This window comes from Cibotium barometz, chromosome 14, assembly GCF_041138505.1.
Source record: "Cibotium barometz isolate CiBa-2024 chromosome 14, ASM4113850v1, whole genome shotgun sequence".
NCBI lineage: Eukaryota > Viridiplantae > Streptophyta > Polypodiopsida > Cyatheales > Cibotiaceae > Cibotium > Cibotium barometz.
In genome coordinates this window covers 51895952-51916202 of record NC_141059.1, presented here as the reverse complement: position 1 = coordinate 51916202, position 20251 = coordinate 51895952, and the positions used below count along the sequence as shown (strand labels likewise).

General features: G+C 40.8%; 1 protein-coding gene across 1 annotated transcript in view; it reads right to left on the bottom strand.

Annotated features, from left to right (window-relative positions):
• DRT101 (phosphoglucosamine mutase-like protein) overlaps window positions 1-10994 on the bottom strand; it is a 70295-nt gene extending 59301 nt beyond the window's left edge. Inside the window, exons 1-2 of the mRNA XM_086808803.1 lie at window positions 10831-10994; window positions 10460-10722 (exon numbers count right to left, since the gene is read on the bottom strand). Of these exons, the coding sequence (XP_086664929.1) occupies window positions 10460-10722; window positions 10831-10888 (321 nt within the window). The 5' untranslated portion in view covers window positions 10889-10994. The remainder of the gene's footprint in view (window positions 1-10459; window positions 10723-10830) is intronic.
• Between the last annotated feature and the right edge of the window lie 9257 nt (window positions 10995-20251).

Genomic DNA, 20251 nt, shown 5'->3' with positions numbered 1-20251 from the left:
GTCGAACAAAGGCCACGCGTGGGCTAGCGCGCACGGAGGCCGGAGCAGTCGGGAACGGAACAGCGCGACGGTGGGCTCGGAGCGCTGGGCGAGGCGACGGCGACGGAGGCCGAACGGGACGAGATGTCCGGTGGCTGTGACGGAACGGCTAGTCTGCACGCGTCGACGGAACGGGACGACGCCGCGTCCGTTGGAGTAGCGCCGGCCGGAACGGGGCGGTGGTAAGCGACGGCGGCTGTAGCGCTGACGGAGCTGGTCAGCGCCGGCTGCAGAGGAAGCGCCGCCTGGGAGCCTGGGCGGAGGTGGTGGGCTCCCCACTAGTGCCGCCCGTCTCTGGCGGCCGGACGGTGGAGCAACTTGACGGAACTGACGGACGGACGTCGACGGAAAAACACAATGTCGACGGAAATTCGCAGTCGACGAAAAAAACACAGCGTCGACGGAATTTTGCAGTTTTTTTCAACAGATTCTGCACAGCCACCACTCCAGGGCCAGCTCCCAGCTCTGATACCAAATGTTGGGTGTTGGACTCACACACTCACACACACAAACCTGCACATTAGGATTAGGTGCAGGGTAGAGAAGCTCACACACAGAAATGAGAGAGAGAGAGAGCCAAAAGTGTGGTATCCACAAGATGCAAGTCAACCCTTGCATGTGTGCCACATCCATATAATATAGAACTACAAAATATTATATGTGTCCTTTCACACTTGATGTCCAAGGGGAAAAACCACATGGGAAAAAGTGCCCTTGGTTAAGCCCTGTTCACACATAGCACTACCATAAGTGAGCATATGCCTACAGGATCCTTTCGTATGTGTGTGGATTATAGAGCTTTGAATAAGGTTACCATCAAGAATCGGTTTCCGATTCCACGCATAGATGACATCCTTGACAAGTTGGATGGATCGGCATGCTTTAGCTGAATTGATCTCAAGAGTGGATATCATCAAGTGCGTGTAGTGCCTGAGGATGTACACAAAACTGCTTTCAGGACAACATTTGGGCTTTATGAGTATCTTGTTATGCCTTTTGGTCTTACAAATGCCCCGGCTACATTCAATAGAATGATGGATCGCATATTCCATGGGTACAGGAAATTTACAGGTGTCTTCTTTGATGACATCCTAGTCTTCTCGAAGACCGAAGAAGAGCATAAAGCTCATTTAGCTATTGTTTTTGAAGAGCTCCATAAGCATAAACTCTTCATAAATGCAAAGAAGAGTGAGTTCTTCTTGTCAGAGATACATTATCTTGGGCATATTGTGTCCAAAGATGGAGTGCGGATGGATCCTGCAAAGATTGATGCAATTCAGAATTGGCCCGAATTGAGTTCGGTGCATGAGATCCGTAGTTTTCTTGGATTATGCTCTTACTACCGCAGGTTTATTCGGCACTTTGCATGGATTGCTTCTCCTTTGCATGATTTGACAAAGAAGAAGGCCGTGTTCAAATGGACTAATGTAGAGAGAGATGCATTCCTCAAATTGAAAGATGCAACTACTCATGGTCCAGTGTTGATCATTCCGGATTTGCAAAAGCCTTTTTGTGTGGAATGTGATGTATCTGAAAATTGCATAGGAGCTGTCCTTAATCAAGAGGGACATGCCGTGGCTTATGAGAGTCGTAGATTGCATGATGCAGAGCTATCTCTTGGCATCTATGAGAAAGAGCTCTTGGCTGTAATTCATGCACTTACTATATGGAAACATTACCTTCTTGGGGCTGATTTCACTGTGAAGACAGATCACCAAAGTTTGAGGTATTTTCTTACTCAAACTAAGTTGTCAGAGGAGCATATAAGGATGGCCAATTTCCTCTCTGTTTCATTTTCAGATCTTGCATACCCCGAGAAAGAAGAATGTAGTGACCGATGCATTGTCACGAAAGCCGTATGTAGCAGCTATCTCCGTTGCCTCTCATAGGGACTTGTCTACCATGCGTGATTTGTATCATACGGATGCTGATTTTGCCACTATTTGGACTGATTTGATGGCTGGTCATGCACATGCCTCATATGTGATCAAAGAGGGTTATCTCATGAAAGATAATTGCCTATGTGTGGTGTCTGACATGAGGCAAAAGGTTTTGGATGAGTGCCACGCTCCTCCATATGCTGGTCATAGAGGCATAATGCCTGCTGCGCACATGATTAAGCGGTATTTCTTTTAGCCAGGTATGCGGAAGGACATACAGGCACATCTACGTGCATGTATCACCTGTCAAAAGGTCAAATTTGATAGGCAAAAGGCACCACGTTTGCTTCAGCCATTGCCTATTCCCACGTAGCCATGGGAAAGTATTACAATGGATTTCATTATGGACTTACCGCGTACCCAACAGAGTAATGATACAATTTGGACAATTGTGGACAAGTTTAGCAAGCAAGCTCATTTCTTGCCGGTCAAAAAGACTATCAAAGCTGAGCATATGGTTAAAATATATCTTGCACAAGTGTTCAAACATCATGGAATGCCGAAGTCCATTGTGGGGGATAGAGATCCCAGGACTACAAGTCTCTTTTGGCGGGCCTTATTTGATAATATGGGCACCAAATTGGACTTCTCATCAGCTTATCACCCTCAAACGGATGGGCAAAGTGAGGCTGCAAATTCAACCGTGTTGGATCTCTTGAAATGTTATGTGGCAGATCAAAAGTCTTCTTGGGAGAAGTACTTACCGCTTGTGGAATTTGCTTACAACAACACGATACATGCATCTACGGGAAAGACCCCGTTTGAGATTGTTTATGGTAAGGTGACCTTCCTCTCCTTTCAAGTTTTTATCATTGTTGTATCGGGCGCATGAGTCAGTGAAAACCCCATGAGGGCACGGCTCGTGTGAAAACCCACTGCATTGCATTTACCATCTTGCATTCCCTTTGCATAGCATTCTGTTTTTTGTGTTTGGGATGCATGTGTGAATGAAAACCCAAAAATGGGCATTCATGCATATGAAAACCTCTTGCATTGTGGCATTGATCCAGTACCACCCAAACTCAAAAGATTCTACACTTGTCAAAGAGCATATGATCTACACCGTCGACAAACCAAAGACACGTTCCTTTTCATGTTCCTCTTCAACCCCTTTTCATCTTCTCTCATGGTCCCCCTTTTGGCCTAAGAGGGAGTGTGTGAAAACATGCCCAAACCTGCTATTTTATCCAGGCCAAAAGGGTATTTTTTGGCATTTTACTTGTCTTTGCTGCTGGCCAACAGCTCACCCTGACCGACCAGCAGTCCTACTGCATATATATATACATAATTCACAAAATACACAAAATAATACAGCTCCGAGTCTTGCTGCAGCCGGGGAGCTTCTTCATCTACAGGCAGCACATCGTTACCTTCTGCTGCTGCTGGTGTTTCTGCATCTTCAGGCTGCACATCACCTTCTGTTGCTGCTGCTACTGGTGTTTCCGCATCTACTGGCTGCGCTTCACCTCCTGTTCTTAGGAGCTGTTCTGCAGTAGCTTTCGTCTACAGTATATCGGTGTTTTATCTACAGCACATGGAACAACAGCCCTCTCTGCTACAGTAGAGCTTTCCAACATTTTTACTTCACCTTCTACTACCTCAGAATCGCGGCCCTCCCCGCCCTCATCCATCATCACCAGGACAGCAGCCCTCTCTACTCCTTTACCTCGACATCGGGACAACGGCCCTCTCTACTGATTTCTTCGGTACAGCAGCCTACCATCCGCCTTGGATTGTGGCCTTCTCCACCCTCAGCATTATCACAGGATAGCAACCCTCTCTGCTCCTTCAGAGTCTCACACTGAGCTCTTGTACTGGATTTCATCATATATACACTCGCTCATTTCATGCTGTATTGATTTGCTTTGATCTCTCATACATTTCATCCTTTCGTCCTTTTACCCTCACAATCTGTAACAATGTTTAAGAGACATATATACATGACTCAATGGTGTTGATTAGATTGATGTGTTAATCACCAAGTACAATGCCTTTTTGTAGGTTTACAACCTTATCTTTTAACCCGAACGAATCACAGTCACAAACACACACAAGACACAAGTCACACTTATCTTATCCAAATATATAGAGGTGTTCACACCTAAACAAGTGTTCACACACACATACATATGAATAAGTTTACACACACACACACACACAACACTTTTAGGGGTTGTTCACACATACAAGATACGGATAGGATAGAGACACACGAAGACTTCGAATACCCAACAATCTCCCCTTCGGAACAAAGGAGGTAAGATCCAACACGAAATAAAGACACTACCTTCAAACCCCATCACATGCTGTGTCGGAAACCACTCATCATGCACACCTCCCGTGTCATGATAGCCCTCCAATCACATAGCGTGATCAAGGCAACCAAGCTCTTGCTATCCTGCTCTGCTGCTCCCTCTACTCTCTATGTCTAAAGACTCTTCGTTGTCTACGCCAAACAACTGACACTCGAGGTCACAAAAAGTACTGACGTCCACCTTCTTCGAATATTCGAACTCTCATCCACCTTCGTTGCCCCTGGAACGCTAGCCATGTCACTTGAACGATTTTAGTAACCTTAAATGATACACGTTAGGAATGAACGTCTCTGAGTGCGCCGCCTCCTTCAATTGGAGTCTTCTCTCGCACACATCGCAGCCGCCTCCACCTAGTCGCCTACCTCTACCTATCAACCGTATAGCCGGGCTTCCTGTGCTTCTGTGTACGCCCAGCAAGCATTGTGCCACCTCACCACAATCTTCGCCAAGCAAGCGACACAAGTTGCTAACGTCAAGCACCCCTAAAGTCACCATCCTTGTGTGCTCACATCCTTTGCTTTGAAGAGGGAATTGTTTTGAAGTCTTCATATGTGTGTCCTTACTGTCAGTATCTGTGTGTGAACAGCCCCTAAAAGGTTATGTGCGTATGTGTAAATTTATTCATATGTATGTGTGTGCGCGCACGCACGTGTGAACACACGTAACATATGGAAGCTTACAGACATGATCATACTTTGATGAGGAATATTCAGCACCTTGGTTCTTGACGATTTGCATAATGTAGCACAAATAAGAGTGCAAGACAGAGGGAGAAAGAAAGAAAGATATATTAAAAGACCCAATGGACCTATGAAACCAAAGTGATGCAATAATGTCCATGGCATATCTCATCATGGAGCAGAAAATAAAATGGAAACAAAACAAAGCTATCTCTTTGGGCTGATACAAAACTGTCCATGGAATCTCATCATGGAATACCAAGAACATGGAACGTGAGAGGAGCATCAGCCCCCAATAAATGGTATACCACTCTCTAAAATATCAAGCATGGGGCTAATAAGAGTGGCTGAGAGACGCACACACAACACACAGAGGTGACTAGTACACCCGATTGGGTCCCAAATACCCTCTGAAGGGCCCAGTGTATTTGCTTTATTGAATGATGCAAAAGACTGATTGAATTGATTGTAAATCTCCATCTAGCCGTCTGTCTATGAGTGAAATGATTGGAGAAATTCAACTTAGTACACAAGTTATCAAATAAAGCCCTCCATAAATGACTGGTAAACTTGGCATCACGATCTGACACAATGGTCCTAGGTATGCCACCTATGGGATACCAATGCCTGTGAACAACCTACCAACATCCTCGACAGTAACGTTAGCCCTGCAAAGGAATAAGCATAACAAATTTCCGAAATCGATCAGCAATGGTTAAACATTGTGTATTGCGCTTACTCGGACTGGGCGGCAGATTCGTCGCAAAATCCAGAGAGATTCTAAAAAGGTCCTTTGAGAATAAGCAATGGTTGTAGCAACCCTACCTTCTTTTCGTAAGAAGCTTTCAGCTTTTAACAAATCAACCAAGTTGCATATGTGTGAAAAGGTCTCACCCATTATTGGCCAATAAAACTGCCGCTCTAACTTCTCCAAAGTCGAGTTCATGCTCCTATGACCGCCAAGAATGGCATTGAGGGCATCATGGATAAGAGTTGTCTAAAATTGTTTCAAGCCACAAAGGTAACCTTTGTAGAAAAGAATTGTTTCAAGCCACAGAGGCGACCTTTGTAGAAAAGCCAACTATCATGTAGAGTGTCGAATTTCACTGAATCCGCGTACTTGTGCTTCACCTCATCTAGTCTTGTACCAATGAGATCCATCTATAATGGGCCTTGGTAAGGACTGTGGCACAAGTACTTAGCTTATCTTCAAGAAAACAACTTCTTCACGCATAAAACCTTGAGAAAATCTGAAAATAAACAAAAGAGAAAGAAAGTAGAGAGGGAAGACACCACACTAGGGATCAGAATAGCCTTGGGCCAACCCCCCTCTCTCAGTTATATTAGATAAGACCCTTTGGAGGAGTCTCGAGTACAAGTTCTTAGAGCTAGAGAGCTCTCTTGTCTTTTTACATGTCTCAACAATGAGAGAATAGCTGAATTTATAGTTCTTGCCCAAAAGGGCTTTAAATCTCACTTATAGTCCAAAAAGCATCTTGTAGATAATAAAAGCTCTTCTCCTTTTAGTACTTAAAAAGGGCTTTAAATCTCACTTATAGTCCAAAACACTTGAGAAAAGAACTTTAAATCTCACTTATAGTCCAAAAAGCATCTTGTAGATAATAAAAGCTCTTCTCCTTTTAGTACTTAAAAAGCTTTTAATCTTTTGCTTTCCAACAGCTAGTCGCATCATTCCAAGCCTGTAAGGTGACCTTGCGTTGCTATCAATGCCACGCCACCATTGCCATGTCATCAACGCCATGTCACTTTTTTCAAAACTTCTTTTTTTTTTTCCATTTTTTTGCACATTGTGTTTTTGCATATCTTCAGTGACATTCCCCGACTTTTTAAACAATTGTCCTCCGTTGATACGTCTTACTTTTCTTTGCTTTTTCTTACTGTGGGCTTAGCTCTTCTCTCTCTCGCTCTTGAGACATGGTTCCTCATGCAGAATATCCTCCTCTTCTCTTGTGCTTGGCTTTAGGGAGCATCTTGCCCTCACGGTTTTCACCCTTCACATAAAGTGACCTTGGATTTGACCTCTGGCAAATACTCCCACCCCTTGCACCTCTAGAGTCGCCCTCAGAAACGCATGCTCGTCCTTGGGTTTAACCGAGCATCCCCAACCCTTGGCACACATACACAGATATGCTCACAAGCATAGATCAAATGAACAAATGAATGCACAAACAGTTCCTTGGTTTTCACACCAATTTCTTGGTTTTTACACCAATTCCTATTGTAGTCCAACTACCCATGTCAGTGTCTCTGACTATGATAGACTTACAGTATTCATATCCATGTACTCAATTCTGATTTCCTTCGTTGATAAACAATGCCTCCACCATGAGATGGCTAGTCCAAGGACTCTTGTACAAAAGATTTAGTATTGTTCAATCTCAAAGTTGCTCATTTTAGATACAACTTGGACAACAACCCTTGAGTTCTAAAATACGCGATTCCCTGCAGCAGAATATAAACCTTGAGCATTCTGCTTTGTTCCTCGTTCCTTGGATGGCAAAATACAAAGGTCGATGACACCCCCTCGGCTTCTAATCAGTTATCCTCAACTGAAAAGCTTCTTGATAGGCCTAGCAACTGGCATGATCGGTTCGAACAGGTAACCCACCATTGTGTTAAGGGCAAAGTTGCGTTCTGTACCCGCACTCATCCAATGAGTACCTTCAGTACTTTCCGTACCACTCCATACGTACCGTACCTCGTACACATAAGATCTTCATACCAAATATGAGGTTCAATGTACAACACTTATTTGGTCCGTTTCTTAATTATTTTAGTCAATGGTCATTGCTCAGTATGGATGCTAGATGTTTCTTATTTTATATACATACGTACGTACGTACATACACACATATATACATATAAACGTTAACCTACTTAAAGTACTTATCTTGATGCGTGCTTTACGTACACATACCATACTCCACCGTACCTAAAGTACTCAACCACTATGGTTAAGGGTAACCTCTGGATACTCCGCATAGAAGTTCTCATCCACCCACTTGGTATCCATAGCCAAATAATTCTTGAACTTGACAAGCTACTTTCTAGAAACCTTGCCATGCGAGTCCCCTTCTTTCCTCTGGATACTCCGCATAGAAGTTCTCATCCACCCACTTGGTATCCATAGCCAAATAATTCTTGAACTTGACAAGCTACTTTCTGGAAACCTTGCCATGCGAGTCCCCTTCTTTCCTTATAAAAGGCAATCTGCTTTGGTTAAAGAACTTTCTCTAGCTCTTCAACTTCCGGTGGATCCTTGTTCATCGGTTCCAAAGATTCATGACCCTTATAAGCTCTTAGGAGACTCACATGAAAAGCATTGTGAATCCTCCAATGATCAAGTAATGCTAGTTTGAAAGCCACATCGTTGACCTTTTCCATATTTGGAAAGGTACACGTTGGACAACTTAGGATAAACCTTCTCTTTGCCTTACTGCTTTTGAAGCCTTGCTTTAAAACTTCAATAATACCCAATCACCTTCCTTGTACTCCACCTCCCTTCTATGGAGGATACTTCTCCCACTCCGTTTTCCGTTCTGCCACAAAGCACTTTAACAAATCTAATATAGCTGAATTTGCTATCTCACTTTGGCCATCGGTTTGTGGATGATACGAAGAAGAAAAATCCAATTTCGTCCCCATGTTATCAAACAATGCGATCGTGGAATCTCGATCACCAACGATAGACTTGGCATTCCATGATTTTTGAACACTTGTGCCAGAAAAATCCTTGCCATGTAGTCTGCCTTGATGATCTTCCTTATTAGAATGAAATGAGATTGTTTATTGAACCTATCCACAATGGTCAAAATACCATCATTCCCAAACTTTGACTTCAGCAAGTCAAAAATAAAGTCCATCGCTATACTTTCCCATGGCCTCTCAGGCACGGGTAAAGGCATAAGCAATCCTGGAGTCTATTGACAATTATACTTGACCTTTTGACAAGTCAAACACTCGGATACATATATATACCTAGATGAATCCGGGAACATGCCCAAATTCACCTTTTAGAAACATGCATGTTATATACTCATGGTAGTCAACCCACAAGACTATAACTATCAACTCCATTATGCATAGCATGGACTAGATACTACGACATCCCCACTAACGTTATCAGTGCCCAATAGTGGATGCAAAACTGTGTATCAAGATATGCTTTCACACACGCACTCCCCACACACACACACACACATAAGAGCATATATTCACACACAACCCTTCGTACTGAGTTTCTGTCAAACCTCCGGAGATGCAGGGCAGACTCAGCCATAATGAAGCCTAGCACTAAGGAAAGTAGCAAATAGAAAGAATTAGTACAGCAAATAAGTCAAACACTTGGATACATACTTGTCAATATCATTTCTCATGCTAAGTAAATAGAAGTACCATTCCAATGCCTGCGTAGTAGAAGAAATACCTCTATGCCTTGCATAAGGTGGTGCATGTGACTCTTCAATCACTTTTTGCCTCAAAACCTTGGTCACACATGACCGTGTATCCATATTTAAATATCACATGATAGTGAATGAATGTTCTATCTACAAACTAATAAGAAGGTCCAAAAACTTCCACAAAGTAACAAGAGAGGACTAAGCTTTAGTATTTTGTTTGGCTAAAGATCTCATGTCAGGCCTTGAAAAAACATGCAATAGTTTTCCCATCAGGAGGCTGGCTGCCAAGGTACTGGAGAAGATCAAGGATGAGGGTTAGGGTTTCTGTCAAACGCTGTTGTGTCATCAGTCTCTTTGGATGTGCAAGGTTTTAGGATTTCTTTCAAAGTTTGATGTGCAGAAAAGTAGACGAAGATAAAGGGGTTAACCTATGCTCTTGTCAAAACCCTTTGATAACCTTTCATAGAATGTTGAAAAGTTTATCTTGTCCTCCATGGCTAATATATGTAACATCCAACAGACAGATCGATAGATGTATAGATGGATGGGTGCATGGATGGATGGCTAGATGGATAGGTAAATAGGCAGGTAGATAGGACGCTTTGTTTGTTGATATGAAAACATGACCACCTAATTTCCCTTATCGAGATCTCTATCCACCTTTGGGTGGAAATCAAACTTGGAAACGTGCCACGGCCACCCTCGGGTAGGATTCTAAAGCACACAAGTAGGAATGTAAAGCTAGGCCCATTAGCCTTCAATTTGTCCATTCAATACTTTGGGTTTATTTGACTCTCACTTTTATGTTCCCTGTCCTAGTTCTTGCAAATACACGTTACATATATGTTCCCTGTCCTAGTTCTTGACAAATACACGTTACACATAGCATAAACATTAGAGTACATTGCAAAAAATTTACACATACATCCATACAGAGAATATGTACACATATATACATACCCATGCAGACATCTGCGCACACATGAACACACACATGCAAACATATCCACAAATACATGCAACGTATATCCGCGCACAACATACATGCATAACTTTGTTCCCACCTGCAAAACAGTCTCGGGGTCGCAAGCATTTGCCAAGGCCTCTGCGAAAGGTTCCCAGTCTTGAGAGAGCATGTCGCCACCGGGATCCGCAACTTTTACACCGTTGTCTTGGATGGGGTTGTGGGAAGCGGTGATCATGAGACCGATGGTGGATCGAGTGCAAAGGGACCTCAAGGCCGCCAGGATGCCGGTCCTGAAGGCTGTGGAGTCCAGGAGAGATGCATCCGTACGGAAACCAGCAGTGCCGTACGAGAAATGGACGCCTGCCCAACAGCAGAGCCAAAAGAACATAAAACAGAGCAACAGAGTCAGGCTTGATGCGATCAGAGCATCAGATGGAGGTAGATCTGCATTCAAAGCAGCACCCTTGCCTGCGGGAAGGGGAAACTTTGCTACTGCATTCACTAGGCGGGCTTTGTCGAGCTCCATAGCTGGAACCTATACGTCGTTCTGCACTGCACAATGTGAAGAATCTAATTCTATATAGGTCTACACTTTAGAGTGTGTTATTTAAGTTTGGCAAACATTGCCCACAAGCGCCTAGTCTAGTGGTAGAACGGTTGGGTCCCGTTATATAGGGAAGTAAACTACGTCACGAGAGCCAATGGAGTGTGGCAAACGTTTGATATTTATAAATTATAAAGAATTGTTGATGACAAGGGTTTTTTTTAACCCTAGTTGCTTTATTCATCAACAATTCTATATAAATTATAAAGAATTGTTGATGTGACAAGGGTTTTTTTTTTCTCTAGCTGCTTTATTCATTGATATTCTTGTTCGAGGGTTAGAAACATTAGCACTTTCAGGCAAGTAGTAGTCACTATAATGGAGGCTTTGGTGTTAATCCACCCAACTCTTCCTCACATCATGATATGATCCCGGTGTTAATCCACGCAACTCTTCCTCACATCATGATATGATTGATCCCACTGGATTCTCATAACCAACATGTTGTATGCCAACCCTTCTCAAATCCTCAATCCCTTATGTTGATGAGGATTTCAAAAGACTTGGGACATGTAATGGGAGTGGGCTTGCAAATTGGCAACACAACTAGGCAAATTGGCAACACAACTAGGCGGGTGGCCTTCAAGAGGGTATGGTTGGATGGTTGGATGTTTGCTCATAGTGGGTACGATGGAACCCAAGCAACAATGAGGTGTAGATGATCCTTCATCCACCTATGAGGAGGATGGATGACTCAATTCCCAAAACTTAAGTTTTTTATTTTGTTGATTATTGCTTTTCAAAATTGGGGGGCCACACCACGAGTTCGCATGATGAGAAGGTTCTATGTTCACGTAGGCAATAAAGAGCCAATATTTAGGTCCAAAGATTGCTTAGGCAATAAAGAGATAATATTTAGGTCCAAAGATCAATTCGTAATTATTTGAGACCAACAAAGGAAACTTTTTGTTGCTCAAAATCATTGCTCTCTCAAAATCATTACTCTCAAATTATTTCTCAAATATTAGAAGGAAAGGGCCCATTATGATATTTTATAATTCCAAAGATGCCTACCAACACTCCCACCCTATATATTTTTGCTTTGAGAAAAAAAACTTATAGAGATGAGAATATAAACACAGTTGTACCCAAAAATCAATAAAGTTTCTATAATATAATCTCCCAAACATCCAAAAAATGTGTACTTTTGTATGTCGTCAAAAGCATGGTTTGGAGACCTCATATGGTCAAAATTACTAGATGGTGGTAGTGACCCTAGGAGACCAAGTATCATTTTGGAGACAATCCTAGGATATAGCCAATATATATATATATATATATATATATATATATATGATACCTTTTTATGGCAAGCTTTTTTAAAATATGGCAAAGGCAAATCACTTTTTGTCATGCCGTGTTAAGCTAGAAGGACCCTAGTTGATGATGTTTGAGATAGTGCTGCTTGATGCCGAGCTAAATGTTAAGCTACTACTAGAAAGTAAGGAGAATGTGTTGCCTTAAGATGTCAATGGAGGTGCCCATAGAGGTGATGGAGAAAGCCATTGTTCATGATGTGTTGTTGTAAAGGAATTGTGTAGGTTGTTACGATGGGGGATTTTGATTAAGGATATGCCTTTTAAAATCTAGGATGTGAAAGTTTTGTCATGTTGCTAAAAAAAATGGTGTTTTGGCTTTTTTGCTTTCTATTGAAGATGTCACTAACTCACAAGGCCCAAAGCTATTAATTTTCCAATGAGGAATATTGTTGCTACTCTTGAAACAACTTTTAATTATTGTTGTGGACAACTTTGTGTGAAGAGGATGCTCTTCAATAACTATGGATACTCCACTAATTAATAAAATGGAGTGGTTTCTCCACTATCCATAAAATGGAATGGTTGCTTCACCATCCATAAAATGCAATGGTTCTCCACCAATCAATAAAACGGAATGGTTGCTCCACCGATCCATAAAATGTAACACCTTTGGAGTTACATGAAATAACTATTCAAAGTAAGTAGATTCTCTTTCTCCATCTTTGTGGCGAAAAAGCTTTAAAAGAGAGAGAGAGAGAGAGAGAGAGAGAGAGAGAGAGAGAGAGAGAGAGAGAGAGAGAGAGAGAGAGAGAGAGAGAGAGAGAGAGAGAGAGAGAGAGAGAGAGAGAGAGAGAGACCATTGTTTCTTTAAAAGCTTTGTAAGCTTTAAAAAGCTTAACATTATAAGCAAAAAAAAGCAAAAAAGAGGCCTTAATAGTATAAGCTTTAAAAGGCTTATACCTATTACATTTGGCAAAGCTTTGAAAAAGCTTAAATCTCTTTAGAGTTCAAAAACCCTTCACAATCAAAAGAAAGAGAGTTTTACAAAAGGAAAATTTAGGTTTGCTGAATTAACAGGAAAAGCTTTATCTCCTTTTTGAAAGATTGGAAGGCCTTTTGTAAGTAAAATTTTGGACATCGTCAAAGGGGATCAAAACTTGAAAGTTTTTGGGTGTATTATCTTTGACTCTAGCTTCTTCGTCACATCAAGCTTTGACAGGATTCTTGGATACTCAATGAATTTGAAGTGGCTTTTAAAATCTTGCCAAAGTTAACCGAAACTCAAGCTTCTTGACCACGCTCGGGATTCATTCGGAATTGGAGTAAAAGGATGGCGCTAAGATCAACCTTTCGACAAACTTCAAACCCGAATTCATTATGGTTCAAGAGCTTAACTTTCTTGTCTTTATTTATTTATTCACATCATAAAATTGCACTTTATTTATTTATTTATTTGCAATGGCCAATCTATCTACATAACCCATCATGCAAGAGTACATTTTTTCACTTCAAGAGCAAATTGCAAGTAGCATGAATTTCGACGTAAATTAGAGCATTATGTGAAGCATTCTAAGCGGGCGCGCAAGCGTGACTCTTCCGACTCTGACGAGGAGGAAAGCTATCATGTTAGGTGCACTGTCAAAGCTACTTTGTGTTCGCAGAGTTTCTGAAAAAATTCACAGATTAGCTGAAAGGCGTTCACTTTCTAGAACTATGATGGTAAGAAAGATGCATGAGTACTTATTGTATAGCGCAGTCAATTGGATGATTATTTTTCAGGCAAAAATTTCTCGAAAAAGAAAAAAATTAAGTGTGCTTGCATCACTTGATTGAAAGTGCTGCTTTGTGGTGGAATGTGATCAAGCAAGGTAAATATTGACCTACGGCATGGAAAGAGTTCTAAAAACTCTTAATAAAGAAGCACTTTTTACCTTCTCAATACAAGGCTAAAGCTCGTTAATGATGGGACACTTTTTACACCAGGTCAAGAAAGAGAATATCCAAGCCTATATCAATAAATTTTGGGACATTCTAAAGGTTCAAGTGATGAAGAAAGTCAAAGAAAGAGAGTAACGAAGAAAATTCATTGCCAATCTTAAGCCTACTATTAGAGCTGATGTCATTATGTTTCATCCTCATAGTCTTAGTTCTGATATGGATCTTGCTTTAAATTTTGAATGTAAAACATCTATTTATAGAGATTCCAGAATGTAGGAAAAGTCTTTACGAAGTCTTCTAAACCATCTTTTTCGTCAAGTAATTTTGATAAATGCATGATGCACAAGGGTAAAGATGTGGCCAAAGGAGATGCTTGGAAAGACAATAATAACAAACCCAGTGATGGTTAGCTTAAGAACCGAATCATCAAGTGTTTCAGATGTCAGAAGAAAGGACACCTTGCACTAGACTGTCTAGAGAAGAAAAAGAACTCCGCACCTATGGCTCATCTCAACGTTATTGAAGAGGATGACAATCATTCTTTTTGTTGGAATTAAGGTTGCAGGAATGCACACACACACACACACACACGCACGCGCACACACACACACACAGAGATAGTGGAGAAGCTCAAGAGAGCACACAATGAGATGATATATAAATAATGAATGTGTGTTGTACAAAAAAGATAAGTATATCCCAAGATAAGTGTATACTAGCACGAGGAAAAAAACCTCCTAAAGAGGGAAGAAGTGCCCTAGCTAGTCCTAGTGTGTTCACACACATCACTATCAAATATGGCTACAGATCCCCCAGGGAGTGATGATGTGAATAAGGAGTGAGCTGGCACTAGAAGAACAGAGATGTGCTAAGCTCTTTGGACTATGAGATAGGGAGCCCAGCTAAAGGGAAGTAAGTTTAAAGCTTTGTGAATGGGACTTGCCTACCCAAGTCAACAATAAGATGCCTGAGCCAAACACACTTAATTATAGTTGTAAACATTGCCCTGTACTTAGCTTCACACCTAGAAGTGGCCATAGTGGGTTTCTTCTTTTGTTGAGCCATGATATACATGAGTCACCAAGGTGAAAGCAAAAACCACTCATGGACACTCGTGTGTCATAACATCCAGCCCAGTTTGAGTCTGTAAATGCCTGCAATTGTGATTTGCCCCCCTTGGGATAAATGCATGCAATTGTGATTTACCCCCCTTGGGATAAAATAAACCTAGTGTATAGTGCCCTTTAGGTATCAGAACACCCGTTTGACATTGCCAATGCTTTGTGCTAGGCTATACATGAATCTACTCAATATTGAGACCATACTAAATGTCAAGCCTAGTGTTACACAAAAAGATAAGGCATCCAACACAGCTTCTTGATACAAGAAGCCGGCATCAAAAGAGTCACCTACATCTTGAAGACTTAGTCGTAGTCGTAAACCTAGCTCCATAGGTGTAGCCACACGTTTACAATCTTCAAGATTGAACCTTTTTAACAATGCATCTATGCATTTCCTTTGCAGCTTAATAATGCCATCATTAAAAACTCAATACCCAAGGAATAGTGGAATGGTCCAAGATCTGACATCTCAAAAGACTTCTCTAAATCAACTAACTAAAAGCAAAAATATAATCATCATTAGGACTTGTGAGCAGCATGTCATCAACATATAACACGATGACCAATAAGACATCCTTAGTTACCTTAATTGGGCTTTTGTAAAAACCTTGTGCAACCAAGTATGCATGTATCTTTTCATACCATGCTCTGGGAGCCTGCTTAAGACAATACAAAGCTTTCTTTAATCTACATACTTTTGATTCCTAACTTTTTTGAAAAAAACCATGAGGCTGAGATACATAGACCTCCTTATGCAAATAATTAAAGCAATTTTGATATCCAACTGGCGTACATTCCAACCTTTATGTGTTGTAAATGCAGTGATAGTCCACATGGTAGTCATACGACATGTGGGTGCAAAGGTTTCACCATATTCAATTCCTTTCTCGTGTGCATAACTCTTTGCAAGCAAGCCTAGCTTTGTATCGCTCAACACTGCCATCCGCTTTACGTTTGAGCTTGTAAACCCATTTTGTACCAATGGCCTTCTTGTCCTAAGAGGCAAGTCTACCAAATCGCATGTATCATTTTTAAGTATCAAATCATTAGATCTACTACAAACACTGTGCAGATACACGAGAAAGCATCTATGGGCTTCACTTCAACGACATCGATCTCTATATCTTGTGAGTAAAATTTATACTCACTATACTCTGCATCTCTTTCATACACCTTGTAGGTCTCCATTGTTAGTAAGCACCTTGGTTGCATCAAAGATCACTCAGCACTAAGTTACATGATTGCTTGCTTGGGTATTATCAGAAATGGCAGACAATGATGTAATTCAGCTGAGGATAGCTTGACGGGACCAACTACCCGATATGATCCTATATGGTGTGGCATGTATTGATAGCCAAAGAGCTATGGAATGTTATGGATGGTATTGAGAAACATCTTGGTTCCCATTTGTAGACACGGACTCAATTTTGCATGGTGCATTACCACAACATAGCATACCTCTTTACAGAACAAATAAAGTGGGATGGAAGATATGCGCAAGCACATGCATTGCTTCCTTTGATAGTTAAGAGGAATATCATTCCTCACATTCGATCATGTAGGACTACTAAACATGCTTCGGATGTACTTGCGTCATTATACCAGGTATGTAATAAAACACATGTCACTTATATATGCAAGCAATTAAAGTTAGAGCATATGGACGAGAGAGACTCCATGGACAATTTCCTTACAAAAATCAAGGATTTTAAGAAGCAGTTGGCCAGTGTTGATTAAATATATCCTAATAATTGATTAGTGCCTACTGTCTTGAATGCGTTGTCGAACTCGTATTAGGGTTTTGCTTCTACCATTAAACTCATGATGAAAGGCAATCCAAATGCCTTGAAGTTTGAGGAGTTGGTTTTGTGCTCTTGCAAGAAGAGCAATCCAGGCAAAACAGATATGTCATGCGTACATGAGATATGGTTTTTGCTGCCAGTCAACAAAGAGGCAAAGGTAAATCCTTTTCTCAAGGTGGTTACAAGCCGAAATTAGAGTCATCGGCAAGCTTACAATAGTAGACAAGGAAGGCGACAAGTCAAAGAAAAAGAGTAGATACAACTATTGCAGGAAACCTGGTCACTACATTAATGAGTGTAGGAAACGACTGGAGAAGGAGAAAAAGAAAGACTTAGGTATGGCTGTAGTTGATGCATCCAATGCATCAACTACAGAATCTGCAAACTATGCACATGATGATTGGGCTTTCATTGTGCAATGAAGTTATGACCCTTTTGCATAAGGATGTATGCATAGCTTACAAATGTACATGTCTGGTATTTTGCCAGTGGTGCTAATAAGCACATTACTTCTCATTGTAGTTTATTCTCATTACTTGAATCTGCTCTACAAGGAAACACTGTAACATGTGCAAATAATTCCTCATACCTTGTAAAAGGAGTCGGTAAATTTGTTCTCACTACTGAAAATGGTGGAATAATCATGCTTTCAGATGTATTATATGTACCAGGGATCAATAAGAACTTATTATCTGTCTCTGTCATTATTAAGGCTGGCGTAGTGGTTTGGTTTGAGGATGACAGATGCATTGTTTGTGATTGCAGTGATGGTTTCTTCTGGTACTTTGTCTCATGGCCTTTATAGGAAAGATGCATATGAAAGACAAAGGCATGCTACATGTATATTTTCTGCCGCAAAGACAATGGATGATACTAAGCTATGGCATGCACGCTTTGGTCACTTGAACTTTGGCAGTTTGCTGCATTTGCATAAACATGACATGGTGTTTAAGATGCCACATCTTGAAGCCCCTATCAAACATGTTTGTGAGGGCTATATTCTTGGAAAAATGTAGCAAGCATCATTTCCCAAAGATGGTTCAGTTAGAGCTATCTAAAAATTACAGCTTATACACATAGTGATGTATGTGGTCCTATGTGAGGACACCATCTATTGGGGCTACCTCTATTTTGTCACATTTATTGATGATTATTCCAGACATACTTGGGTATATCCATTGAAACTGTAATCAGAGGTCTTTATGTGCAATAGACACTTTGCTAGTATGGTTCAAAATGCTTCTACATATAAGATCAGTACCCTGCATATTGATCGAGGAGGAGAGTATATATCTAAGGAGTTTCATACATATATGGACGATAATGTGATAAACAACCAATGTATTGTGCCCTATACACCTTAGTAAAATGGTGTAGTTGAACATAAAAAACAGGTCTCTCATGGGAGATGACACATTGTACATATAAGATCAGTACCCTGCATACTGATCGAGGAAGGGAGTATATATCTAAGGAGTTTCATACATATATGGCTGATAATGGGATAAACAACCAATGTATTGTGCCCTATACACCTCAGTAAAATGGTGTAGTTGAACGTAAAAAACAGGTCTCTCATGGGAGATGACACGTTGTATGGTCAAAACTCAAGAGTTACCTCATGGTTTCTTGCTAGAAGTAGTCATGTGTGCAACATATGTTTTGAACAAGCGTCCTACAAAGGATTTGCATACAATTACTTCTTTTAAAGCATGAATGACAGAAAGTCCTATGTGGCTCACTTACTCATTTTTAGTTGTCTTACTTATGCACTTATGCACCTGAGCAACTTTGCAGCAAGCTTAATGATAAGATTGTTAAATATATTTTTTGTGGAATATAGCTCGAAAGTAAGGGTTACCATCTCTATCATCCTGCTACCAAGCAGGATTCTTATGAGTATAGATGTTGTATTTATGGAAGATGCAATTCTGCCCTTGCTTTCATGTAAAAAATAGTAAAATTTATGTTTGCATGACATATTTGACACTCTCATTCCATTGTTCAATGTAGGACACATTGATATAGAGCATTTGGATAATCCAAGGAATGCTAAAAATCAGCCCACACAAGTTACAAATCATCATGTTTTTCAGCGCGCACAGATCAACCTATTGATGAGGCAATGTGGATGATGTAGTTGATGAGGAAAGAAGGGAGATTGTGGAGTCTAAAGTATGCCAAAATGTCTAATGCAAACACTACGTGATAACAAATTGGCCACTCCTTTGCTTATTAGAACATGTGCAGGCTCTCATCATGCATCTCTCTTGCTCACGGAGGTCATGCTCTTATTGCCAGTTTATGGTGATGAAGAGGAACATGTCTCCTTTGATGAAGAAAAGAAATTTGAAAATTGCAAAACTACTCTAGAATCTAATGAAGAATAGTGCAAATCTGGTCCTTGAAGATGTCTGTAAAAAATTAAAACCGTGCGAACAACCCCCAAAATGCGCCCGGAAAGAAAATATGACCAAAAAACCTCAATACAAAGTATTAGACACTTTATGGTCCTCTTTCTTCTCCCAAAAGGACTCCTTGATCCGATTCAAGAAAACAGGCGACTTAGGGTGAGGGGTAGCAGCAACATAGGGGCGAGGATCGTATGCTCTAATACCAAATGTTGGAAATAGGGTTGCAGGAATGCGCACACACACACACACGCAAATGAAGAAGCTCAAGACAACACATAATGAGATGATAGAAAGATAGATAATGAATGTGTGATGTACAAAAAAGATAAGCATACCCCAAGATGGGTGTATACTAGCACGGGGGAAAAAATCCTCCTAAAAAGGGAAAAAGTGCCCCAACTGGTCCTAGTGTGTTCACACATATCACTACCAAATATGGCTAAACTTTCAAGCAAGAGGGTAATTCTGACTCTAATTATTTGGATGAAAGTAAGGTTTCAATTCATGCTTTATTAAGAATTGAGGGGGAAAAGAAAAAAAGAAAAACAATTTCTATATTGCATAATGATGGTAGCTCACATGACTTCATTTCTGAAAAGGCATTGAAAGCACTTAACCTAGATGAGTCGTAATTTAGTTATAAAGTGAAAACTACATTTCAAGGTACTAAGTACAATTATGCTAAAGAGGTTAAGAATCTAAATGGATTCCTTGAAAGAAAAGAGAACATTCCTAGTTGCTCCTTTGCAAG